The sequence below is a fragment of the Falco peregrinus genome, chromosome 2, assembly GCF_023634155.1.
Source record: "Falco peregrinus isolate bFalPer1 chromosome 2, bFalPer1.pri, whole genome shotgun sequence".
Classification (NCBI taxonomy): Eukaryota; Metazoa; Chordata; class Aves; order Falconiformes; family Falconidae; genus Falco; species Falco peregrinus.
Genome location: NC_073722.1, coordinates 113,467,724 through 113,495,415, shown reverse-complemented (window position 1 = coordinate 113,495,415; position 27,692 = coordinate 113,467,724). Strand labels below are relative to the sequence as shown.

General features: G+C 43.1%; 1 protein-coding gene across 1 annotated transcript; it reads left to right on the top strand.

Annotated features, from left to right (window-relative positions):
- The first annotated feature begins 4,445 nt into the window (after positions 1 to 4,445).
- Positions 4,446 to 26,435, top strand: SMTNL2 (smoothelin like 2). The gene is made up of 9 exons (XM_027780551.2): positions 4,446 to 4,954; positions 12,777 to 12,864; positions 13,599 to 13,838; positions 14,700 to 14,753; positions 16,323 to 16,398; positions 18,436 to 18,606; positions 19,193 to 19,310; positions 20,663 to 20,814; positions 23,041 to 26,435. Exons 1-9 carry the CDS (start codon positions 4,550 to 4,552, stop codon positions 23,165 to 23,167), a joined length of 1,431 nt encoding a protein of 476 aa, XP_027636352.2. The 5' UTR covers positions 4,446 to 4,549; the 3' UTR covers positions 23,168 to 26,435.
- Positions 26,436 to 27,692: the final 1,257 nt, after the last annotated feature.

The window sequence follows — 27,692 nt, the reverse complement described above, 5'->3', positions numbered from 1 at the left end:
TGCACTTCTGGTAATAGTAATGTTTCACACAGTGAGTGCAAAGCCTCTGGTCTTTTGCATGTTCATTGATGTGGTTTGCACTTGATTTAGCACCACACATCTACGTTTCTCGTATCATGCTCAAGAGTATTGGTCTTTTAAGAACAAAGCCAATCAGATGCAAATTTGGACACAGGTGTATGCATCTTTTTGAGTTGGAGTTCAAATGGACATGTTTGCATTTCAGCGATGTGGCTGTTCCCTGTGCTTTGCCTGATGCCATGAAACTGCCTGCTTAGTCCAGCGCTTTTACAAACTTATTTTTCAGCTCCACTTTGGCACTGCCAGTCATTATAGTATGTTTTAAACACGTATGCTGATTAATCCGAGCTGTCTTGTTGGCAGCAACCTAGAACTTTGAATCTTGTTTTCTAACTTCATCTCTTCATTGGTTAGAGGATTAATTTTGGAATACAAACTACAGCAAGCAGGAGTGAGCCATGGAAGATGCCAGGCACCACTTGCTGGCAAAGGGAACAGTCTCCCTATGGAAGGCTTGAGCTCTGGTCTTGCAAGCTGCTTAAATTGTGGTAGCCTGGAATCTGTCAGAGGAAGGGGAAAGAAGCAATTTAGGCTGGCAAAATGTCATGTCCTAACAGCTGGACATGTATCGTGGCGGTCGTCATACTCTGTAAGATTTCAGGCCTAAACCCATTAACGTGCCCAGAGCTGGTGGCTTGAGCCAGTGGTTAGGGTGGCATGCTGCCTTATGAATGGTACCAGTGTTACCACTACTTCTGCCATTACAGGGGTGCTGAGAGCTCCCAATTATGCCAGATGCCACCTGGCAATTTGCAGGGTAAAAAGTAGTCTGTGACCAAAACAGCTGATCACCATATTCAGCAAGACAGTCAATGGAAAATGCTTTACTTGAGGGGATGTTATTAGCTGTATTCTGCATATAGGAGAACTGAGGTAGAGAAGGGCTGAAGATGACTAGTGCAGGGAGAATGTCTCTGTCAGGGTGGTTGAAGTGACCTGGGTTACTGCGTTAGGTGGTTATGCCTGAGCCTGGCATGAAAAAGTTAGAAAACTGCTGTCTTTAAAATGAGTAAGGAAGAAATGTTTCCCACCCTTAATCCATTGCACCTCTACATCTGGTCTGTATGGTGCTTTTCGGACTCCTCTGGAAACAAATCTTAGTGGTGGGTTGTTGTTAGTATGAAGAGTGCTTTCTATAATAAATGCCAAGACTGCTTCTCACAGGAAAAGCCTGACACGGCATCCCGTGCATTGTTGGCAAATCTCCTGCTGACTTGGCCAGCAGGATCTGACCCAAGCTTTCTTTACAAAGCGCAGCATCTGGCAATGACCAGAAGCTGGTTGATTGTTTTCTTTTTTTAGCCATTTTCCCAGTACAGAGTGGAAAAAGGCCAATCCTATCATAATCTGCAGAAGACAAGGGGCTGTTAGGGTAGGGCTTGGCAAAGAACAGATGGACAAGATTGAAGATATACTGCCACATGACCTCCTACTTGCAGGGCAAATAGATTCTGTACCTTCCCAGAGCACTCCCAGTGGGAATGCCAGGGAGAGGAGTAGCTATGTTTTTGGCATATAAATTGCAGTCAGAACTAGGATAAGCTGAGGAAGCACTGGCATCATTTGAAGAGCACGTGTTTACTTTGTCAGAGGAGTATAAACAATAATGTTCTTCCATTGCAATTCAATCAATGCAGACTTCTACAGAATTGGCTGGCCTGTGAACAAACTGCCATTGCACAGCAGTAACCTCTTACTTGTCAGCGTGAAGTGCATACCCATGGAGACGTTCAGAGATGGCCAGAAAGGATGGAATTTATCACAGACTTTCTCTGGACTTAAACAATAAACTTTCATGCAGTAAGCCTTTCTATGGGAGTCTTCTCCAAAGGAAGGCCACTGGGAAATGGAGAGTCAGTAAGAGGATGAGCAGATGCCTGCTGGGATAAAAAGCCTGCTATGTTTTTCTGAAGCTTTCAGGTGTTCCCATGTGCTTGCCACCTGGCTGTGTTTGAAGGTCATCTGTTTGCAGGAAGATGGCAGATTCTGTGGAAATTGGATACACGCTAGCTCTTGTCTGAACTTCTCCAGTCCTTGTCAGGCCACTGTTTGCTAAGGTAAAATGTCTGTATCTGCAAAATTCAAGTAATTAATGTTGCAGAGGTAGGAGCCCTGAACTGACTTCTCTTTGAAGTCAGCCACTCTGCTTCTGCTCTGCCCCAGCAATGGCAGAAAAACAATGACTCAGAAATGCTCTGAGGAGTTTTCTCACCAAAGGGAGGCAACACAGACTGACCTGTTAGTCCGTGCAGAAAAAAACAAAAACAGCTTTACCTTCAGCTTTCAGTTAAAAATAGCGCTTGCTTGCCAAGCAGAAAAGGTGCTGTATGAGAAGTGGTTGAGCATCTGTGGGCGACACTAAATTTATTCTCACAGTCCAGTTTAACAGTAAATGGAGTGTCAATGGGATAGACCCACTCCAGGTGCTTACACAACACCACATGTCACACAACATTCCTCATCCTACTGCCTGCTCTTTCGTGCTTCATTTTAGCTTCTATTCTCACTTCTTTACTCTTTTGTTGCTTTTAGTACTGAGACCCTGAGGATGCTGCAAAGTTCTCACTGCTCTTTTGGCGGTGGCAGCAGAGGTTGTTGGTGGAGAGATACAGTCTTAGTCTCGTCACAAGTAGAATTTTGACTGGCAGCAGAACAGAGGTTTCCAGTACCAGGACTGTCCAGCATCTGTCACAGCAAGCCCTTTAGACTTTTCTGATGGCAGAAAACAAGGCCTTTGCTTACTTTACAGAATTTAAGGTATGGTTTTCAATCTGTAGAAGAGGGGGGGAAGGGAGAAAGGGAAAAGGGAGAGAGACAGGCAAACTCACCCTGGGAAGTAGTGTACCACAGGAGATAAATGGTTCCTGCTCCAGCCAGATAAAGGGTGCAAGTAACTATGTAAGAATAAAAGATAGAAAGAGATATGGACGACATGTGTGACTGGGGGTGATGACAGCATTGTTCCCTGACACCTTGCTGAAAGCAGCATTCTCACAGATAAAATGTTCCCCACCAGTAGGTAGCTGTCAGAGAATACAGCCATTGTCTCCTACTGCCTTGCTGGAAGAAAATGATCTCTTTGATTTTTATTCTTTTTATCCACCCACCCCCCCCAAGGCAGGAACAGCTGCCCTGCTGGCATTATTTCTTAAATTTTGAGCATTGCTTTTGAAAAATAAGATCTAATATGGAAAAGCAGCACTATATGCTTTTTGCCCTTTTGGGTCTCACTGCAGGATCCAGTTGACACAGACTGGCACGATGACTTGCTGTGGGAACTGTTCTTTTGAAGACAGCATCAGGACATCATGTACCAGTCGTACTCATGAAACAGGCTATGCCATATGCGAACTAGACACTTCAGGAACTTAGAGGGTACCATGCAAGCAGATACTTATCTGTTCTGCATGCAGAACTTTAAATTGTCTGGTCAAGAAGAAAGTAGCCTTCTTCAGTACTGGAAATAACTGGAAGCTCTGAGTGTAAGGATACTGTGGTAGCTTGTAGGATGCTACCTCCCATGAACTGAGCTGGCCTGGAAAGAATGTTAAATGTGCCTGATGAGAAGCTGCTCAATTATCCTGAACTTCAGGGTGAGCTGAGCCTCCTAACAACTGCTACTGTCATTTAATGGTGAGCCCTACCAAAGCCAATGGAAAATGATGCCGCTGTGCCAAGTTGCTTAGAGAAGTGAAAGGCAGAGAAGCATCTTAGCTGTAATGGTGGTGCCCAGGGTAAAATCCATGTAACCTTGCATATCTGTGACAGTGGTGGACATGTTTACGGGGCCCTATGCAGACTATGCTTAGCATCTGGGTGAATGACTCTGCTCCTCACACTGTGTATGATGGCCTTTTTGAGATACAATGTAGCAGTGTTGAGGTCACAGACCAACGCTATTTGTCTGCATTGCCATTTCTCTGTTGTCATGCGTTGATATATACAAGGAATATAGCCTGTCATTCTCAGATACTCACCCTGCCTCTCCTCGCTCAGTCTCTCCCCGACCCTCATCCCCCACCCCTTCCTCTCCCTTTCCCCCTTCCCGGCGCCGCTGCCTGGCTCGGGCCGTACGGCGCCCGCGGCCCCACCCGCAGCCCACCGTGCGGCCCTCTCGGGCATCTGTGAGCGAGCCGGTGTGCCCCCCGCCCCTTCTCCCACCCTCTTCCCACCGTTGCCTCCTGAAATTACATCTCCCTTTTGAAGGCGCAGACGCTGAGCGGGGCACCGGGCGCTGCCGAGGCGCCCCCCGCCGGGCTTTTCCTCCGGGGGAGCGGGGCGTCCTGGCCCGGCAGCGGCGGGGGCCGGCCGGCGAGGGGGCCGGGCTTAGGGCCGCCAGGAGGCAGAGGGCGCCCGCGGAGGGGCGGAGAGGCGGCGGCGGGAGGGGAGAAGGCCGGGCGTCCGCCGCCAGCGGCTCCCGAGCTTCCCCCCCCCACCCCCGCCTGCCGGGCCGCGCTCCGCGGGCGCCATGGCCGGCGAGGTCGAGGGCCGGCGCAGCCCGGAGGCGCAGAGCGTCTGCGAGGCGCTGGGGCGCTACGAGGACGCGCTGCGGGGCGCCGTGCGGGAGATCCACGTGGACATGCAGGTGTTCAAGCAGGGGGTGGGCCGGCAGGTGGAGGAGGTGCTGCGCCTCGCCAGTCCCCTGGCGGACACCGTCTCTGAGCTGCAGCAGGAGAACCGGCGCCTGCGGGCGCAGCTGGAGCGCCTGGCTCGGCAGGTGGAGGCCCTCGGCCGCTCGGCGGGGTTGCCGCAGGAGTGGGTGGACGAGGCGGCGGGGAGCCCCCCAGCCGCGGGGCCCGGCTCCCCGGGGCAGGGTCCCACCGGCGGCAGGTTCTCCAACCGTACCAAGCTAGCGGTCGCTGGCCGGAGCCAAGTAAGTTCTGGCGGTGGGAGGGAGGGAGGGCAAAGAGGGTGCATGAGCGGATGTTTTGCTGGTGTTGCCAGGCTCTGCAAGCGCTTAGGGACGCGGGGCTGCTTCTGCAGTGCAGGGTAAATGGGCTTTTGGGAGGCTCTCTGAGAAATGGTCTTGGTCCTGACACTCCAGACTGTGGCACTGCGTGCTCAAACTAGGACCCTGGTTAGAGCGGCAGCAACTTGTCAGTTCAGTGTGGTTAGAAGTAAGAAGAGAAGCTGAGGCAGCCTCAGCTATCGACATACATATGTGTGTAAATATCTGCGTATCCTTTCTGGACTCGATTCAGGGGGATCTGTGTGCCAGCAATGTTGTTTGCTGGTTGCCAAACTCGTAGAGAACAGCTCAGCATACAGCAGGCAGTAGCATGTTTTCCTAAGACAGTGACTTGGCATCCTGCAGTGAGACAGTTTTGCTGCACAACACTGTCATGCACTGCTGCAGCTCATCCCGAGAGCTGGGCCTCACTCAAGCTTAGTTTTTTGTACTTGTACAAAAAAAAAACCAAACCAAAAACAACTGTACTTGTACGCAAGTACAGTCTCCATGACCTAAACATGCACATTCCTCCCAGTGATGAAACTCTTTTCTGTTGCATAGTGGAGCCTTGTAATTCATTGCATGGAAACCTGTTAGTAGGAATCTCATCTGGCACTGACATATTTTGTGTAGTCCTTTTTCTGTGCATTGAGCTCTGTGGAAAGAGTTGAGAGCTCTTGTGCAGTCCTTGACACCAGGAGGTGGCTGCCAGACAGTACACCGTGATTCAGTCACATAAAATTTCTTGGCTTCCAGAGATGACAGCCTGCTTCATATAATCTTGGTTGAGCCATGTCTTAAGGGGTCTTTAAGACTGCTGGAGCATGAAAAGCTGGTCTGTGGTCTATCCAGGTTTTGGGGGTGGAAAATAAAAGCTTGGAAATGAAATTCACTCAAAGTTAAATTGGTGGGAAGGAGCAGAGTCTGTACTGCATTCCAGCCCTTTTCATTCCTACTGACTCAAGAATAGGCTCCCCGCAGCTGGGCAAGCAAAAAGGTAAAGCTGCTGCTTGATGCATTATTCCTTCCAATACAGTCATGGCAACTGCTGCCTTTTCCCCCCCGTGTCAAAGGTAAGCGGCATACACCCAACTTTCACATCTGTTCCTTTTTGTTCCACGGAGCCATCTGCACTCTTTCGTATTGCAAGGAACAGCTGAGCTGAGCAACATGGGAGGGGCAAGGGGCTGTGGTCCTTCACACCACCTCACCTGCTCCATCACCACTGCCTACACTGTAGTGTGTGCTGAACGGTCTGTGAAAAGTTTTGAGTCGAGGTTATGGCAATATTCAGCCTTATGTGTCGGTCTGCGTTAAAGCACAGAATGAACTTTTGTTTCCATTGGAACCTTCCTGCTTTGCTTTGAGGATTCAGGGAAGATCACACAAGTACTGCTAGTTCTTCGGTGCCCTCCCAGCAATTTTCCCCGGAAGGCTGGACAACTTCCCTAGTTAGTATAGCTGACTGAGAAGGAATTTCACTACTGAGAATCACAGGAGATGCGGCTAGAGCTACACGCACCAAATGCATATGGTGAAAACATGATTTTCTAAGTAAGGCTCTGATGTGGCTGTGCTCAAATGGCTAAAGAGCAAGCCTTGGTTGCTATGTCGGTCACCCAGATTCTCTGTAATGGAGAAAGTGTTCCCTCAGTTGCTTGCAATTTCTGGTTATGTGACTAGAACACTTGAAACAGAGTACCATAAATGATAGCGTATGTTTTCAGATAAACGAGTACCTGGTGACACTTCTAGCCTTAGTAAATGCTTCCATAAGCGTGAAATATGAGGAACAAATAATACTGATGTGGAAATGGTAGCATATCAAGATGTGCTCTTTTGCTCTGGAAAAAAAATTATTGGTTTAATTCCTTTTTACTGTGTGGTTGATGCAGCCTTTATCCCCATAAAAGGCTGTTGCCTTCAACATTTCTAGCAAAATACTTGGGATAAGAGTTAAGACTATCTTTTGCAGGCTGGATATTGGAGATTCTGAGCATCTTCAGTATCTGAACCATTATTGTCTAATATTGCTAGATTATTTTTCAAGGTAATTTGATTGAAAAAAGTGAAGCCAGGGTGTTCCAGGCATAGTTCAGAAGTAAGTACGCAAATCTCCTTTTAATTCTAATTTTCAGGGAATCTCTGCAATGCTGTCCTTGAAATCTGGTATATAAGAGTCTCAAGTGCTGATTTAGGTGGAATTTTAAACAGCCATTAGCCACTGTGATTTGGAGGCGAGTCTTTCTGGTATTTTGATGCCAGACTTTAATTTGGTGCTCTAACCAGGCCAGAATCTGAGAGCTGCTTTTGCGAAGGTGGAAAATAGGGTATGTTTGAAGAATTAATTTTAAAGCAGGATGCTGGAGCCATAGCTGCGCTGCTGAGGATTTATCCCTCACTGAACTGTTTGTTGCTGTTTGTCATCCTTTGCAGTCACTGAGGTCTTTCCTACCTGTCTGTGATTGCTGGAAAGGAAGAGTTTTGACCTTTTTTGTTGATCAGATCTTACATTTTGGCAGGAGCTTTATCACCTATGATCTTTCTGTAGTGTTTGCGGTTGAGTATGATGCCTTTGTGAACAGGGAGGACTAAAAACACTGTAAGGGTGTTCTGGTTTTATACTGTCAGAAGAGTTTTTTTACAATGTGGACAGACTGCTGCAGAGAACCTGCCTGCAGTGGTCCAAGAGCAGAGAGACAAATAGCTGGCTGTGACCAGCCGGGAAGTTCTAAACAAATGTTACCCACTGATATCTCTCTGTGGTTACCATGGAACCCAGCAGTCGGTCAGCATGGGAGCAACTGCATAAGACATAATGACCTGGGATATACAGGCAGGGAGATTAAGTGATCCCGCAGTCACCTGATATTACATACTGTGATTCTAAACCTTCTCAATTCCTATATTTTATAAAGGAAGTCCAATGGTTCCATTTCTTCCTTATTGTTCTCTTACACTTCTTGCAAGTGTCCTTTTGGCATGGTCACCTGCCAGGGTTGCCTTGATCTTTATCTAGATTATTTTTGTTGTTGCTGTTTGTTTTGGTTTAATTCACTGTGACATAGCTGTGGGCACCTGCTGAAGCTGCCGTGGTAGAATCGTTCCCTGTTGTCCATTTTTATACAGCCTTGCTTCAAAAAAGGTTCTGCAGAAGTGCTTCTACTGTTTTACTTCAGAGATTACTCCTATGTGCAAAAGCTTTCCTAATACGCTCATGGCATTCAAGGCTGCTTCTTCAAGCTGCAGGGTCAGTTACAGATAGAGAATACTTCTGTTATCTGATGGACAGTGGCTTTCTAGTAGAAGAATTAAATGTGGTGCACTTCTTGCTGGTGCCTAGCAGCCTTGTTTGCATTTCCTCACACCTTTCATCATTCTCCATTTGTGGTTTTTGGATGATCCTTTTACATGCAAGGAACAGTGTCAAATCTTGGCTTGTGGAAGTCGGTGATTTTGCTGTTCACCAAAGTGAAGCGTCGATTTCATCTGACCTCTGTAACAAGAGAGGGAGGTACCTCTCACAGATAAACAGCATTTCTAGATCCAATTATTTTTATCATGACCCTTTTAATAATTGGTGCTTTTATGGAAGACTTGGATGAGTGAGAGCTCTCATTTGAGAGAGAGGAATCTCATTTGTCTGTGATTCTAATCTCACGATCTGGTTCTTACTTTTTCTGAATGTGTGGGATTTTTCACTCCTGGGTTACAATATTTGCCTGTTTTATAGCAGCTTCCAGTTATGCATCTCCAAGGTCTAACTTCTTTGCAGTGAAGGAGGAATTCCAGCAGCCCTACAGCTATGGGAAGTGTTATTGCCCTGTATTACGTGGAAACTTCTGAGTTACAGAGATACTAGTTTTACAAACAAGCCTGAGTATATTAGTGTTAACTTTCTTTTCTTCAGCTTCACTGGTTCGTCATTGTGTTGTTGTTATGCGAGTTGTACAGATAAGTATTTCTCATTAAGCGTAGATACAGGTACCTGTCACTCTGCTATTTACAGTCTATGTAGACAGCATTGACAGAAGAATTACCATTACACATGCATTTGTCAGGAGCTTGGCATCTCCAAACAAAGTGGATTTTAAAGTACTGCAGCCTGACACTATTAAGTACATGGTAGAATCTGATCCTAGATTCTCCCAGTGTTAAATCAACACATGGGTCTTCCCCATCCTCCAGCCCGGTATCAGTTTCTTCCCCAGCACTGTTACCCAAATTGTGGTAATCGGGTTAGCATAAAATAAATGAATGCAGCATCTGTCACTGCATTAGGAAGCCACTGTAGGTGCTACGTGATCTTTGCAATGACCACGTCATTTGACTGTTCTGCTCCCTGTCCCCAGCTTATAAAGTAGACTCATGTTTACAGTCTACATAAGCATTCAAGACATTCCGGTCATAATGGCTGACACGAGTGGCTAAACAGTTCGAACTGTATGCACGGGTACATTCTAGGGAGCTGCACTAGCTGTTCTTTACATTTCAGTTCTGGATATAGGCAATAATTGTTGACTAGGATGTCAATTACATTAAATACAGAAATAAAAGTTCTGAACCCCTGATTCTGCACGGTTTGTATAATTAATATTTGATGTACTTTTCTCAAGTTAATCCTGGCACCTACTGGTAACTGAATTTACTCATGCATAGTACCACCTTCTTGACGGATGTAAGAGTTTCAAAATAATTTAATTTTCACAGATTAAAAGATAGGGATACAATGACACAGATCCAGTTTAGTGGCAGTAAAGTCAGACTGTGTGCATATGGAAGCATTCGCTGCAGGGATAGCAGGTGGTGTAAAAATGAAAAATATTTTTAATTACCAGGAGAGAAAAATGTTATTTTAAAGAAGTTGTTTCAGTGGTGTGTTGTGAAAACAGTTTGCAGACTGGCTTTGCAAAAGAACTAATTACTCCTTTAGGGCCTGAGCTGAGCAGCTGTCTAAGGAGCGTGGCTTTGTTGGATGTGATCTCTTCTGAAAACCTGTCTGTAATGAAGCCTATGAATGGGAGAGATCCCACAGGAATTGTGGGGCCCAGACAGCTGAATCATAGTGCTTTTGCTTGTTAGAAAGTTTTACATGCTGGGAAACAGAAGTTTTGAACATCCCAACTTCCCCGATCTAGTTTACTTTCCTTTCTTTTTAAATAGAAGGATAGAGGAAAATTAAAATGAAGCAAACGTTCTCCTTGTTTGCATTGATATACTGAACTTCATTACAGATTTGATTTATAGGACTTGCAACTTACCTTAAGGCAGGCTAACAGAGTTGTGGAATGGACATTCTAACTCCCAGCTCTCTTAGGTGCACCTGAGGCCTTTGCTGGGCATCAGTGGAAATATGGGGCCATAAGCAACGCTGTGCTAAAACAGGCGGTATGCATGGTTGGTTCCTTGAGTGGTGGTGGTGGTGGTGGTGGGTTTTTTTTAAAAAACACAAACAGACAAAACCAAACCAGTGTCTCATGCATGGTAGTGGTAAAAAGACTGAGGAGTGTCTTGGCTCATCATGTAACCTCTGCACTCTCATCTAGCAGAGCATGTAAGTGCATATATAACCTCAGAAAGATCATTGACGTAGAAACTAGGCAGAGGAGTTAAATGAAACCACCTGGCTAGAAACCTTTACAAGTCTTTTCTTGAAAGTACCTCTTCCACATATTCAGGAAGTCTTCAATCCTCCTCTGAACTTTGTATTGTTTTGTTTGAAAATCTTATCCAAGTGATCCTATCTCTTCTCCTCACCTCTGGCACAGAAAAAATTGACATGAGAATCTGACCCCAGGCTAAAAAAATAGTATACAACCCAATATAATAAAATACACCATCCAAATTGAGCCTTAGAGACAGTTCACAGTATCTCAGTGTCTTGCTGCTGTTCCTCTCTGTGTTTTATTGTAATATTTCTTTGTAAGACACTTGCTTACAAGGCAGTAGGTTCCCATCCTGAAGTCAAGTTAATGGGGTTTTACCACACTTCAGTGGTTTCTCCAAATTATGCTGTAGTCTTGAAGAGCCTGGACACCGATTGTGATCTGAGAATGTAGGGCCCAACCTTAAAGTCAAGAGAAGGATTTTCCTCAGCTTTAGTAGTGTAGGCATGTAGCTCTTACGTAGCTCTACTATGTAAACCTGTGTGCCATTGAAGTCAGTTGGAGGCTGACCCTTAAATATCTAGGAGGATCAGAATCTAGGCCCACAACTTGGTGACAACATTGGGTTTAGGCTGCCTTAACTGTAATCTAATAGTAGGTAACAAATTCTCAGCAAGATCTCAGACCATAGTTTTCAGGGTTGACTGGGATTTGTACTTGAGGTAGTGACAGTTCTAGTGTCTCATGTAATGGATATTAAAACAGTCTGTAGTCTGCAACACCTAACAAGATTAAACACTTTTTAAAAAATCTCCAAGGTGCATTAACATTGTTGTCTGGTGTTCTTAATTAAGTTTGGATGAGTGTAAACAGGTACATGTAAAAAGCAGACAAGTTCCCAGAAACTGTTTTTGCTTATTTATCTTGATCACGTGGTTTCTGTATTTTACATAAGATACATTTTTCCACCCAATAAAAATTGTAATAATTTACGATGAAGCTATGTCATAAATAAGTAAAATCAAACCACCAGTTTGCTCCATATTTCCTGTGTATGAAAAGCAGACAAACTAAGTTGTTACATGTATACAGCCTGCCTCTTTCCTTTTCTGTTATGTGCTGGTTTTTTTATACTTACCTGCAGTATGAAATCTTCTCCAGGATCTATCTTCAGTCAGTCTGTCTGAAGAAAGGAAAAAAACCCAAAAACACAAACACCAAAAACCACCAAGCCAAACCAAAACTTGCTTGGGTTGAGTTTCTAAGTATTTTGGATTATGTTCATAATGGGACATGACAGATTTTTTTCCTTTATTTATTCATAACATTGGTGGCCAGTCTGTAGTTCAATACCTGTCTAGCATCAATTAAAACTTTTTCATGGATTTTGTGTTGGGGAATTTCACTCTACTTCTTGCATATACTGCTTCTTGGAATCTACATTTTTTTAATTGAAGTAATCATGTGTCTGTGAAGCAGTTTCTCCTTTCTTTAGTTTCTGCAGCCAAAAATCTCATAGTTCCTTGTGATTTGTTGCACGTGTGCATGCACACACACTCCCACCCCTCCAGACCAACAACAACAAAAAAAAAATCCTTGGCTGAGTTTCCTGGAATAATATTGGCAAACATTATGGGAAAAATTGGTACTTTTCTCAGAAAAAAAACCCCTATCCTTACAGAAGTTGCAGATTATAATGCAGCTCTAAAGTTCCAGGATCATACTTTACATAATGCTTTTACAATACATTATCTGAATGTCATTTTTTCTGCAGCAAACAAAAAAACCTACAGAGCATTAGGTATTTTATGGAATCTCAATCACTCTCGCCACTATTGTGCAGAGTCTTCTGTTTATTGCCTTCGCAGCAGATGGTGATACCTTCATCTGGCAAAAGTGGAAGACCCCTCCCCTCCTAGGTGCATGGGGTCTGAGGGCAAGTATGTGAAGATTGCTACAAGTCCTACATTGCCAGTGCTCAGTTTGCAGGTTGGCTCTTGAGAGTAGATGATTGTTCCCTTCTTGTCTTGTGGTCGCTAGCACAAGGAAGACCTGTTCTTGGCAGGAGTTTCTGGATGTTCTTCTAACTTTTGCTGCTGTTTGAAATTAACTGTCCTGTCTGTTGTGTGTTCTGACAGAGCGTAGACCTGGATGACCGCCACAAACCTGAGTTTAGAAGAGTTTTTAGTTCTTCCATCATTGAAAATGGGCATCAGTCTTCATCAGGTAGGAACAGGGCATAAGGAGTAGTGCTACTTGTAAAACACCTGATCCTGGCAACCTTAGAGCAGCTGTCACACATTGGAAGCATTAGCGTCTTCTGTGGTTTTAGCATGGATACTGTACTGTGGCACTGATACCGTTGTAATTTATTTCCTAATTAGGAGTTTAACTTTCAAACTTTATTGTTAAGCATGCACTATGGCATTTCATAAATTAGAGACTATTGCTGTCATGTTATCTTGTAGCAGTAGTGATAAGGCCTGCTATTCTAGATGCCATTGTAGCCTTGCATCCTAAAACATTTTGCAAATTACCTGTCTGCTTCCATCATCCTTCAGTAGAGGAAGGACTTACTGTCTCCATTTTAGAGAAAACTGAGGCACACAGTGTTTCATAAAACCACAAACAAAACAAGAATGCTGCTTCCTACCCGTGGCAGGAGATCGGGGGCGGGGGCTGCACAGAGGAAGAGGAGGAGGTTACCAAATGCAGGTGCTAGTGGGTTGGTGATATGAAGAAGTTGTTCTTGCTGAGATTCATGTAGGACAGGTATGATCACTTACACTAGGGTTGTTCCTGCAGCATGCTGGAAATGGTATAATGTGCCACATGGAGAACTAGATGGAACAATGCCAATGGCTTGGAAAATAAAGTTGTTGCATGCAAATTGGTTTGTAACTTTGTTGCAAATCTGCAACTACATTTGCTTCCTCTCTCCTTTTCCTTTTATTCACTAGGTCAGGCAAAAGTCTACCATGAACTGACCTCTCTTCATGCGTCAGACTCTTCTCCTGAAGCTCATGCCCCTGCAGTCACCTTACAGATGCCACACCTTCCTGTTACTGCAGTAACCAGGACATCAGAGAAGTTTTCAGGAGAGAACACCTGTTCAACAGGAACAACTAATGCATCTGCTGGCCTGCTGGGACAAAGCAAGAGCAAAAATGTGATGGCAGTGAAAACTTCCAACCAGTCAGGTAACAGAGACAAAAATAATTTGTTTGCTGAAGCTGTGTCCTATTTCTTTCCTTCAAGAAACTGGTGCTATGGGGATTGCCCTGGGACAGACCTAGTGTCAATTATGAAACCTTCTTCTATGTCTACATATACCATGGTGTATACATATATACCTGCCCCTGCTCTCCCCGGTCTGTTCCAGATATCCTTCCCCCTACCCCACTGGTCCATCCCTAAAATCGTTTCTCTCGGACACTGTGATTTAGACTGTTGTGGGTCCTAGGTGGAGTTTTAGGCTATAAGAACTTTTACTGCCTAATATAGTTGAGTTCATAGTGTAGCCTATCTTCTAGCACCGTTACTGAATAAGTATCTCTTCAATGTGGCCAGCTATTTTAATGAGATTTGCAGAAGCTTTTAGTGCTTTGAGACCCTTAGGCCCCTTGAGAAGTTAGGCAGGTACTTGGCTAATGGGTTCCACAGTCATTTGGAGGAAGGAATGGCCAACAGCAGACTGACACATATACACAAGTCAAGAGTGATTGCAGATTCTTACCTATATTTAAATTAAGTCTAACTAAAAAATCAGTCTCATTCATACTCAAGTCATTAATCTTTGAGCTGTATTTCATAGACATTTAGTGATAGTGAAATCAGTCTCATTCATACTCAAGTCATTAATCTTTGAGCTGTATTTCATAGACATTTAGTGATAGTGACACTTACAGATTAGATAATATGTATGGGTCAGAAATTAAAGAGAGAGACCGGATAGAATTGCCATCAAGAGACATTGGTTGCAGATTAATCAGATAAAAGCTGAAAGAATAATGCTAAGAATGTAGCATAGCCTTCTGTTGTATTTTTTTCTGCTGTTTCAGTGAAGACCTGGAATTCAAGTACGATGAGAACAATGGGTTCATCTGCCACTGGAGGTGAGTGTTCCTATCAGCATGTCCTTATGCAACACAAATGGAGAGGGATTCCGTGCTTCATGTCTGGGGGATTCAGATCTGAGCATGTAGTTCTGATTGGTAGGTACGTGGTAATATTAATATTGCTAACAAGACTTCATGCAGATTCAGTTTCCCGGGTAGCATGGATACTTGTTCTGCTGTATCAGATTCTCAGTCACTTCAAAGTGAGGGGTGCTTATCCTTATTTACACAGTGGTAAACTTGTGTACTGAGTAGGCAGTCTCTGCAGTGGAAACAATAGGTGCCAGAAAAGTGTGGCAGAACAGATTGAGTGGTGAAGATTTCAACTGCCCAAGTGAAAACTGGGACTGAATGCAAGGTAATGGCAGTTGGAAAGTAGTGGGCCCACCCTATGGATTTTGAAGCAAATTCTTTTGAGCCAAATAGCAACAAGTAGTCTTCACATATGAATGTGTCAAAGGACAAAATGCCTTAAGGATTTTTGATTTTAGTCAGAATAGATTAATTGAGCTCTATCCAATAGTACTTTGATGTCACCATGCTGTTACTGTCTACACAATGTACTGGCATTTCACAGTGGTCTTAAGTGTCAGTTTAGCAAAGATGTAGCTCATCCAGAACAGTGATCACACTCCTCCTCCTCAGCTTAAAACCTCTGAGATTTGCACAAATATCTGGCAGTTGTTTGTGGTCCCAAAGTTGTCACATCTGCATGCTGGCATTTGCCAGGGTGTTTCACGTGAGAAGTCTAGTTGATCTGGATCCTTTCTATAAGCAGTGGGGAGAGTTCAGCATTTTTAGAGAGTGATTTGGACAGTGATTTTGTTACAAAGATGCCAGTTTTTCTTTGTGTATAGAAGGAGCCTTCAGTAAATGAGCTGCTGGCTTATGCACCAAGTTTTGGCTTTAGTGTGTTAAAACTGGGCAGGCCACTCTTGTTCTGCATTTACAGAGGATAGCTGGAGTCCAGAGCTAGGTTCTTAAGAGGCAAAGCACGAAAGGTAGAACCATAGGGGTGGGGGGAGGAAGATGCAAAGTTGGTTTTAAGCCACCTTTGCAACTTTTGGAGTCTGTTCTTCTTTATGAACCATGTTTCCTAGTGGAAATTAGGTACTTTAAATTATGCTCTCAGTCATGGCAGACTTCCCAAGTCTCCTTACATCTGCCAGAATGACTGCTGCAAGCTGAGCTGTAGCACCATTTCTTCCTTTCACTGAAATGTCTGTGGCAGTGTGCCCTCCTCTGAGGTCTGCACAAGGCCCTGAAATTTTCCAGCCTTCCCAATGCAATTTTACCAAAGGCATCCTCTTACAGCCTTTTCTGCTATGTTTACACCACCCTTGCTGCAGTGCAGCAATTTTGCAGCGGGATTGAACCCCAGGGAAAATCCCTTCCCAGCTTGTTAGCTCATACTGGAAGTTAGAACAGAGGCCTGCAGCATTTCGCTATGGTGAGTAAAAATCAGTGTGTGGCTATCTGTCAGGAAATGGTTTGAAAACATACTGAGGAAAGGAGATAAAAGAAGTTTCTGCCCTGACGCATCTTGTCTTTCCTGCTTTTATACAGAGAATGCCACTTCTGTCACTAAGTCTGTCTCAACTGTGAGCTATGGAATGAGTAGTGGAACCAAAATGAGTGAAAGGTACGCATTTTTATTGACATTTTCTTAGGCTGTTGTGGTCAGTATAGTCTCAAAGGACAGGTGTTCTGCTGGCTTGGAGAACAGATGCTGTACTTTAAGCACTGGATGTATAATTGTACATTAATCTACTTGCCCTATTATGTTACATTAACCTCGGTAATACATTTAATGGATGTACTATGTCCCACAACGTGCAAATGGGCATATGTCTCTTAATCACACTTCTGCTTTCAGGGAATAACAGCCAGTAACTACTAGAATAATCACACTACCTGAACTAAAACCGTCCTAGTGATGTACCGTATGTAGTTATTTCTGTTCAACATGGTAGTGCTTGAATACATACCCTGAATGGTCTCAGGTTGTACAGGTCCTCATTTCTAGCTGTACCTGTAGCTGACACAGCAGGTTCTCTATTGATCATACTTCTCACATGAAATCAGCAACGTGCCACATGTAAGATCCTCTATGTCTAGCTTCAGGACCATTCATTCCCCTTAAACCCCTGGCCTGACTTGCTCTTTTGTGCCTCTGGTTCTTGTAGCAGGGCCATATCTTGGTTGATCCTCATGCCTTTCTTTTCACAAGGTGTCTGGTAGGCTGTATAAATAAGCGTCTCACCTGTGATCATGGCATTGGATAGCCTTAGCACTTTTTGTTCCCCTTTTTTGGGGGGGAGGTGGGGGGCTTCTTCAGGCTGCCCCTCCAGGCCACAGAACAGATGGGTCCCAGGTGCAGTATTTTAAGCCTGTTAAAGGTTGTGAACTTTCCTGAGGGCTATAGTGGAACTGAGATGGGAAGGGATAAAAATCATCTGCAGAGCAGTTTAAAGCAGACCTAATTGTGGGTTTCTGCATTGTTACGGTGTTAGTAAAACTCTCAGTGCCAGCGGTAGATTTTTGTTAGGAGGAGCAAGTTGTCAAGTACTTTAGAATCACTTTTAAAAAATACTCAGCTGTGTTGAATTTGTACTTCGGGTTTATTTTTGGGAACCAACATATGACTGCTGTCAGATATCCTTAATTTGGCTAGCCAAGAGTTTAGTTTGGAGATAAATGCCTTGCTGAGGACTACTACACGTTCTTGATTAACTCAGAGTCACGGTTGCTTAGTGTAGGATTACATGGTATCACAATTACTACCGGTAGGTATATCGAGGCATCCTCAGCATGCAAAATATCCATCAAGGAAAATGGGAGGGCAGCCGATTTAAATATCTTAAATTGGGCTTGCATCTGCCTTGAAAAGTATCCCAAATTTGGCATTACATTTCTTCTGAATTAGTTCCAACATCAGCATTTCAGTATTTGAATCGTGATACACTAAGCAGCCTAGAGAACTTGCTCTCGGATCTGACCTACATCTGTACCAGAAATGAATGTGTAATACTGATGTCATTGCTCTTTGCCTCAGTTTTCCCATCTCTGTCACAGGCGACATTTCCAAGTGGCTTACATCATTAATGCTGGTGAAGTGGTTTATGGCTCAAACAAACACACATTAAAGCCAAATCACAGCACTGTACTAGATACTAAGAAAATCAACTCCATCTCAGCCGAAACCAGGACAAATCCTGTATTTCTCAATCATATTACCAGCCTGTGGTCAGTGAAGCAACACTGACATGAGCTCAGGAACTCCTAAAGTTCCATTTTACCCTTCAGGAACCCCAAAGCTGGAAATTAAAGGGATTTAGTGCTCCTGTTTGGCCACAACTTGTTTATTTTTTCTTTTTTTTCTTTTTTTCTTTTTTCTTAAAGGTGTTTAGTTGTTCTTATGCTCAGTGCTATGAAGCATTCGTGACGTGTCCAGCTATATTTCATTTGTAAAAGTACCTTAGACTCTTCTATACTTAAGTGCTGTTGTCAATAAAATTTTGACTTTTACTTAAATGGCTTTTGACTCATACAGGTCCTCTTGAAACAGATGTTCTGGAGGTTTGGAGTATGCAACAGTGGGACCTTTATGCGGACTCCAGGCACTGCAGAGAGCTACTTTTCTGTTTAACCACATACTTTTCATGTTATGTTTTTCCAGTGCCACTGACAGTCACTGTGATGTGACCCCCAGCTCTCACTCCTCTCCTCCCACTGTACATCGCCGAGTTGAAAGGAGGCGAGAACTGGTGCGGTCTCAGACGCTCCCACGGACTACAGGAACACTGGCCAGGAAGGCACTTCTTGAGAAATTCGAACAGGATGGTGGGAAGTACGTCATACCCCTTGTCTCTGAACTGGGTTTGTTAATGGGAAACTAGTTGGTCAGTTATTGCCAGCAGAGGACAAGCCAGAGACAGCTGGGTGGGAGGACTCTCTTAATGTAGGATTTTGAGCTAAGGGACAATATTGAGGTCATGTATAGCTTCACTGACTTTGCAGACTGAGCCCTGAAAATTTGTAGCTACAGATTCCTCTGGCTTTGGAGTTGTTTAGCTGAAGAAGCAGGTGCCTTTTATCAGGAAAGAGTGCTGTGAAAGCTGCCTTCTCCATCACTATAAGAGACTGGGAATATAGTGACTTTCTGTTGCTATTCATGAAGGACCAAAGGCCTGGACTGTTCTTTATGCACCATGATGGGGGTATGATTTAAATAGAAGAGGGCTTGGAATCCTAGGCTTTAGTGAAATGAAAATGAGTTTTTCTTGCAGGGCCAACAAGTTGAAGTTTCAACAACGTGTTTCTCAAATATCACCTGTACAGGGGCTGACCTGGGCAAGGTTGCATAGATGTTGCTGACAAGTAGGTTTAAGTTTTTCTAGAATGTAATTTAATCTGGTCTCTGTTAAATTTTCCAGAGGAAAAGGAGAATCCAGACCTAAGCTGAAGAGGTCGCAGAGTTTCGGGGTTGCCAGCGCTAGCAGCATTAAACAAATTCTGTTAGACTGGTGTCGCTCAAAAACCATAGGATACAAGGTGAAGACATGCTAGCACTTTCAGCGCTTTCTTTTTCCGGAGAATTTGCCAACAAGGCATACTTAAAAGTGAATGTAAAACATGCTAGACAATGAGTTATCTTCTTCAAGGTCATCAGGTTTTGTGCGGATAATGCAAATATCATGGCTTGCATGGGCAGCACTTCAAGACAATCAAGGATTGCATGAGTGAGATTTTGTATGTCTGTCGAAGCAACGCATTGGTGTTTGTCTGAAAGCCTACATTTTTGTGCTATGGATACAGACTTCAGTATACACCCATACATTTTTTTTCTTAGTTGCAGGCTGTGACTTTTGCATTCTCATTATATATGGAAGGATCTGAAAAACACTTTGCTAGTACATGGAGACTACGGCCTTTCTGCTACACAGCAGGCCAAAGTATTCTCTACTGGTCTTAGACATGTGAATTTGTAGTAGGTGGTTGAAGTTGAATTACACGGTGTTAGTGAGCTAATTTCTATGAGGTAACACCAGTGTAGCTAAAAGAATTCAGCACTTCAGATTTTAGTCATATTACCTGGCCTTAAACTGCAATTACCAAAGCAATTTCCAGGTGAAAGAAATTTTTTTCTAGGTTTTTTTGTGTGTGTGCACGTGTAATATGTTTTTCAACGTTACTGTAAAATTTGTATTGTTGAACTCTTATAGTATACATAAGCAGAACTATTGAAAATTACTGTTAGTTGCTTACCAGAAAAGCTGGGGCTTGAACTTTTGTATGATGGGAAGGCAAGAATGAAACAAGAGCCCAATTATGTTTCTTTTCACTGTGGCAGTTGGTAACAGTAAGCATTTGTTCTAAGAACTGGGTTTTGAAGTAGGTGTTATTCTTCCTGTATTTCTACCTATCTATGTAAACAGGCATTGAGTTGGGCCTTACTGAAAAGCAAAGCAAGCAAGTGTAGTTTTTATCTAGTGTTATGCACAGCCACAAAATGAACCGTTCTTCAATTATAAATATTTCATAGGGATAAGCAGTGTCCTTAGTTTCTGCAGATACTGAGCTGGTGTGTTGGGCCTGCTCCAGAGCTTGCTGATGTTGACAACATTCTTCCCAGTATTTGCAGCAAGGTTTTGGATCAGGGACCCTGGCTGTGTGTCTGCTTTGCATTTGGGCATTTTGGGCAAAAGGCTTTCATTGCTGAGCATGCCTTTTTTTTCTCAGAATATGAATAATGTAATGGATATACAAAGTGGGGAAGAAAAACATAAAGCCTGTGCTCTGTTGCTTTGGTTAGCGCAAGAGGACAGAAAACTGCAGAGAGCAAAAGCAGCTCTCTTCCCTGTTCCCCTGTGCTGCATTAACATGTGTGTTTTTCATCTTGACAGCACATTGATCTCCAGAACTTCTCCTCAAGCTGGAATGATGGGATGGCATTCTGTGCTCTTGTGCATTCTTTCTTTCCTGAGGCTTTTGATTATAATAAGCTCGACCCAGCTAATCGCAAGCAGAACTTTGAGCTGGCCTTCACCATGGCTGAGTGAGTATCACTTTAGATCTTTGTGAAGTGCTTCCAGTTAAGTCTAATGTGGCTGGGGAGCAGTGAAGAGTATAATCATTCTTCTTGTAGATCCTATATCACTACATGTCATGCCAAAAAAGATAATAAAGGTATGCGTAGAGAATCCGTAGAACAGGAGACGTGGCAGTCTGTAATCACTGGTCATTTCCCCAGGCACAGGATAATTCACTGGAGTTCAATGTTCAGATCTTTCACAGTCTTCAGGCAGTACTTGAATTCTGCTTTCCCACCTCTCTGATGCTCACCAGCCTTAGCACTGGCACACTAAAGATGATAAATCAGCCTCTTGAGTTATGCTTGGACTGAAGAGGAAAAAGCCCTACTTCTGTGTTTGGGGTTTTTTTGTCTTTTTTTTTTTTTTTTTAATTTTGTTCTTGAAGTAATTATTCTTAATGAATTTGCCGTTATCAATCATAAAAAAGAAATGTGAGTTCATAGAGCATATAAGGCATCCACTGTTTACTGACAGTCCATAGGAACTGGACATACAACTTGTAGTTTCTTAGCCAGTCCTACCTGCTTGATACCCAGTTTGAATTTGAGGCATGTTAATACATCCATCCAGTCTGTATGGAAAAACCATGACCCCTGAATGGCAGGGAGCAAGTCGAGTAACTTTTGGAATTGGGTTTTGTGGGAGCGTTCACCTCTGTCTGTACATTTCTTTGGCCAAACAAGAATGAAGGTTGAATTCAGCATACGCAGAGTTAGATTAAGGCTTCCCAATCTCTCAACCTGGTAACCACATTTTTTGTAAAGCAGACAGAGCTAATACCCTCAGTCACACTGTCCTGATCCTTTTTGATGCAGCATACAAGGCAATTAAATGATAACTTGTTAAAGTCATTATGAGTGTGAACTTGTCAGCTAGAAATAGTAACTTTTTTGACCCAGTATCAATATGATTCTTACTTGCTGTTTTGTTTGACTTGTGTAACGGTAAGAACACTCCATGTGGTATGCAGCTGGGTTTAGTATGCTTTTTCCAAATACTAACAGGATGTGGGAATACCTGGCTGCAGTTTCCTGCAGCTTCTGATACAGCTTCAAACACTGGTACCACCGTGCTGAAGCTCTGGGGTTCTTTCAGAACTTTTTTTTTTTTCTTTAATTAAAGCAATAACTTACAGAACTGGATTTGCCATTCCACAGAAAAACTTTGAAAAATCTTAGCGTAATGTTGGCTCTCCTTATTACAGCCCCTAGCAAAGGAAGTCATTTAGGAATTACAAGGGTTTTATACACACACGCATATATATGTATGTTGTTGCTTGTCAGTGAGTTGAAGGAGATTCTGTGGTACTTTTAGGTAGCTGATCTCTAAAGTAAAATTATCTACAACTCTCAAAGGAAAGTCGCAGTGTTTTTCTATCTCAGTTTTTATGTATAAGAGTAAGTACAGCAGAGAACAGAAGACAGCATGCATACAACAGTAAGAAACGTTAGGTAAGAGGTATCTACAGAAATGACTACTTCATAGCTCTGATTGCCTTTAAACTAGCTGTTCTCATCTAGTGCCAGAAAAGGCTATTCTCTCTGTTGCTGCTCTTCACTTGCATGCAAGTGCTGCTGATCAAACTGCTTCCTGCCCTTGTGATTTTTCATCTTAGGTCTCAGCAGACCTATTCCTTTCTGCTGGTCCAGATCTATCAGGCTCCAGTTCTCCAATGTGATCATCTGAGATCACGCACACCTTGAAGATACGGGGGTGCTGAAGAAACAGTCCACAGCCACATGGGTCTTCATTGGCACATCTCATCTCTTCTCATTTTTTTCCATTCTTTTGGAGCATCATTTATAATCACTCATGATTCGCAAACTCGCACAGCCCTGCTTACTGAGACTTGGGCAGAGGAACATGAGATTGGACTACATGCTACAGATACAAGGGATGTGAATGGCAATCGGTGGGAAAAAAACCCAAAACCTGATCCAAAACAGGGCTTTGGATCAGATCCCACTATAGAGGAAGAGAGAGAAAGGACAGGAATATTCCATGATCACAAAAATAACTATCTCCAACCTGAGCTTGACTCACTTTAAAATGAAATATTGCTGGTAAACCTCAGGATTTCTTAAATGCCTCCGTGCTGCTCAAAACAGAGCAGCAAATGAATCTTGGAAGTAGATACAGGCCCCAGACTTAACTCTTGATTTGCTTTATCTGTTTTAATATTACTACAGGAAAATGGCTCACTGCGACCGTCTGATAGAAGTGGATGATATGATGGTGATGGGTCACAAGCCAGATCCCATGTGTGTCTTTACCTATGTCCAGTCTCTATACAATCATCTGCGATGCTTTGAATAAAACCTCTCCAGCCAGAAGGGTCAAGTACGGTATGCTAATGGGGAAAGTGACATTTTGCAAACGGAATGCAGTGTTATTTCTTGCTTTTTTACTGTCCCTTTGCTTACATTCAGCTGCGTGGCTGAAGTGTTGCTGAGCAGTGCCCCGAAGTGTTGATCACATCAGCATGTCAGTAATACAGAAATAGGTTTGAAAAACACGAAAAAAACCCATAGGGAAAGTCAAATGCTGTCACTTTGGTTCTAGTAGTAGGTTGGATTTTTAATATTCTTGTGTTTGAAGATCACAGGAAGCTTATTTGCTGCTTCTGCCTCTGTTAGGCTGGGGACACAGTTTTATGTAGCGACAGGTAACTCTGCTATGAAGATGTTCCCTCTTATAATGCAGGTAAAATTCCAGAAGACAGCACCTTCAATTCCCCTTTTCTGAGCGTAGCACAAAAGAAATAGCAGACTGACAAGGAAAATTCTGTTAGCAAATAATAACCTGGAGAACTTGACCAGTAGGGCAATATTGCCTCTCCTCCAACCCTAACGCCTAACTTCATACATGCGTGCAGGCAGACACATCGAACAGGCATTGTTCTGTTCTCTTAAAGCAGAAAGAGAACATGGCCTCTTACCTGCTGACTGGGGCAACAGATAACTACTATGTTACACAACAGTGTGTGTCTGTAATGGTCAAATTTAAAGTGATTTACTTAGAGGCTTGAAGCCCGTACTGGGGGTCAAGGATTAGTTTCTTGATCGTGAAGAACAGCAAGAGCTGGGGCTGTTCTGTACATGAGATTGTGTGTTTGCATGACTTAGTATTACCGGAAAGGGGGTAGCTAGGAAGGTACAAAATACTCTGAACAGTTGTAATAGATGCAAGACTGTAGCGCACTTTGACCTGGACTCTTAGGGAGACCATCTCCAGTGTGGACAGGAATTAAGTCTTTACAGCTTGCTCGGTCCTCATGCTGACTCTGAGGTGGACAGGCGGTGTGTCAGAGAAGTATGAAAGGTTTGGGAGTTTTGAAATGCCTTGGACTAGTTTCCATTTTCAGTTAAATCAGCATTAAAACCACAACACGGTGGGATTATTCCAGGTTCGCTGGGCAAAAAGGTCATGTGTCACCCTTTCTTGTTTTCTCTTTGATAAATCAACAGAGCTTTGTTTTCACAGTGAATGTTAAAACCAAAACCACTAAAAAAAGCCTGCTTTTTAAAAAAAAGCCTTTTAAAATTATTTCTTTCCTAAGAATGGGCTTTTAGAAAGTAAAAACTGAAAGCTGCGAGCTGTCTGCTCATGCTAGAGAATTTTAACCTGCATTTGTGCTTTTTGTAGATATTTATAAAGATTACTTTGGTTCTGTATTGATGAACATTTATAATAAAATATGTCAAATGCTTTTCAGATTTACTGCTGCTCTTTAGAATCAAGTGACAGATAACAGAGTAAAATCGGTGAAAAGAACCCAGAGCTTTTGCTTAGAAGATTTTTTTTGTGCTAGTTATGATATTGTGTGCTCTGAATTTCAGTTTAAAAAAGTACAGAAGTTTGGTAGCATTTGGAATAAGATTTTAGTTCAGCCTCCTTTTCTAGTGAAGTTCACTTAAGAAACCATGAATGAAGCAACCACTTTGTTAGCAGTCTCAGAAAAAACCAAAACAAACCACCAAACAGGCTAAGTTGAAAATGGTAAAGTACAAGTTAACTGCTGAAGGTCTGGATCATCGAGTTCAATTTGAAGTGTAGACAGGCTGTTGCTACGCTACCATGGAAACATTATGAAAGACTTCTAAATACACATCTTAATGTAAGTATCTGAAAGATACTTGGTCAAACTAGCAGGATCCTTGGTATTGCTCATCTCACAGCTTTAAAGCAAGTAGATGGAAGTTGGGTGTGTGTTTGTCATATGACTGCTGTCGTCTTCAGTTTTTTACTTTGCCTTGAATTACCATAATTCTGAGGGGTAAGTGTGCACCTGTTGCTTCACCAGATACACTGTAAGGGTAGACACACTGTGCTTGTGTTTTGGAGAAGTGATTACAGTAAGCACCATAAAGACATCTGTCCACCGCTTAGGCATATTTATATTCTTGCAGCAGAATACTTTTCATTAACTAACAGAGCCAGGTGCTATCATAGCTACAAGAGGGGCAATGCTGGCTTTATACATCACAGTCCTTTACAGTCCCAGTTCATGGATGATTTTCCTGTGTGATGTGAGTGCTAAAGACATAGGTAAGTGTTTGGCCAATTTAGGCCTAGTAGCCAATAATTAAATAAAGGAAGTTTTATACAGTAAAATTATTGCCAATTCACCAGAGGAAGTTTACATCCTTCCTGTAATTTAGCTTGTTTTCACAGCTACCCAGAAGCTATTTGTACAGGTTTTCTAAAGTCTTCTCACTTCAGAGGTGGTGGTGAAGATACTGAAAGGGTTAAGGCCCTGAAACCAAGGAAGATGTTGTGAGTACCTTAGGTACTTGGTTCAACAAAGAGGCTCTGGATGGTTGTAAAAAACGGGGGGACCAGGATAATCTCATGGTAGACAACTCAGTCTTGAGAACCCGTACACAGGACCACAGAGATAAGAAAGTTTTAAGGGAATGGCAACAATAGCCTTGAAGGATATGGTCTACTGATCCCAGAACTGAGTTTGCACAGAAGTAAAGGTCAATCGCATGCACAGTGAAGAAGACTACAAGCCTTCCGGCCACTCAGAGACCACCGGGGAAGATGACTGCACAGGTGGACCAGACATTTGCATATATTGAGTTCCAGGAACCCTCATGAGTTCTCTGAAATCTTATGAATATATATAACTTTGTGGTATATGATCTCTAAAGGTTTGCCAGATTGTTGGAGCACTTCCGGTGCAGCTATGCCCAGTGCAACCCCAGCGCTGCACTAAAGAATAGCTTACTTAATTAGCAGTCTGCTGTTACTGAGTTTTATTACATCGGCCTCCTTACCCAGCTGCAACTAGCTTCCCGCTGTGTGAGGTTAGAAAGCAAGGAGGTTTGGATGCTGCTGATCTTTATATCAATACCTGGTACTTGCCAGCAAACTTAATAGCAGGCGAGTGGAAGACTGTAAGGTGATTGTAACTGCGGTGGTTTGCTTCTAAGAAGAAGGAGGAGATGGAGATGTTGCTATGACATAATTTTAGAAAAGCCTACAGCTTTGTGCATTAAGAGTCTGATCTACGTGAATAACTTCAACTACTAGATTGTATGATTAAACTGAAATTAAAGTATGTAATATGTGCCCCCTGCTGGATTTTCTTAGTATTTTTAGTTTTAAAATGCAGAGAGGGTGTGTACGTAAGACAGTAAATGTGTTTGGCATGAGTGATAAGAGAACATATATTAAATCAGCAAGTATATGTTTTACACAGATGGACTGTTTCCTGGCTTTTCTAATGTTTCTGCGCTGTATCTAAAATTCAGTACTATCTAAGGTGGTTTACTGGCAACTTGATCCTCATTTTAAAGGCTAGATCAATGTGTTCTGTGCAAGATTTTCAAAGTAATCTCAGCAGCGACATCACCTACTTTTTAAAATTACATTTGCATGTAGCTTCCCACAGCAGGGAAGTCCTCCTCCTTGAAAGTACAATAATTGGATGGCTGCTTTTCATCACATCTCCATTTGTGTGACATTTCCACTCAAGTGTTTCATCTAAACATATGCTCAAACCAGTGCAAACTCTTGGATACATTAGGTATAAAACTAGCCTAATATGTCATTAAGTTAAACTTGACCTGGCTTACAGAGATAGTTTTGAAATGTCCAAAATAAAAGTTGGCATTGCTTTATGTGAGGTGCATTTAAAAGCCATTTTTGGTTATGCTAAAATAGCTCTATGTCTAGATGAAGCCTCAGTGGAGTTAGCGTAGAATCAGACTAGTTTGGGTTGAAAGGGACCTTTAAAGGTCAACGAGTCAAACCCCACCTGCAATGAGCAGGGACACCTTCCACTAGACCAGGTTGCCTGGAGGTCGGGAACGTTTCCAGTCATGGGGCATCTACCACTTCTCTGGGCGGCTGGTGCCAGTGTTTCACCACCCTCACAGTAAACAATGTATTCCTTGTATCTACCTTAAATAGACCCTCTTTCGGTTTAAAACCACTCCCCCTTATCCTGGCACAACAGGCCCTACTGAAAAGCCAGTCCTGGTCTTTCTTACAAGCCCCTTAGGTCCTGGAGGGCTGCAGTTGGGTCTCCCAGACCCCAGCTCGCTCAGCCTGGCCCTGCTGGAGGCTATGCTGGACACTGGAGCAACGTCTGAATTCAGACCCATTGTTAGTCTCCTTTGCAGCGTCAGCAACAGTGAAAGCAAGCAGTTACCAGCTCAACCTACAGCATTCTCCCGGTTTCATGCACGCTCACAGCGGTCAGGATGACAGTTTAATCCTCTAAAGAGCGAGACTATCTATGGTATTTGTAATGCATTTAATAAAGACCACGGCAGCACATTTGATGTGGCTCTAACCTCATGAATGCTGGCTACTTGAGACTCCTCCACAG

What these genes read in the sequence shown, in the direction of transcription:
- SMTNL2 (XM_027780551.2), top strand. Translation starts at nt 4,550, where the DNA reads ATGGCCGGCGAGGTCGAGGGCCGGCGCAGCCCGGAGGCGCAGAGCGTC. An exon ending in GAAAACTTCCAACCAGTCAG is followed by an intron (nt 13,839 to 14,699) that starts GTAACAGAGACA and finishes CTGCTGTTTCAG; the next exon opens with TGAAGACCTGGAATTCAAGT. An exon ending in TTCGAACAGGATGGTGGGAA is followed by an intron (nt 18,607 to 19,192) that starts GTACGTCATACC and finishes TAAATTTTCCAG; the next exon opens with AGGAAAAGGAGAATCCAGAC.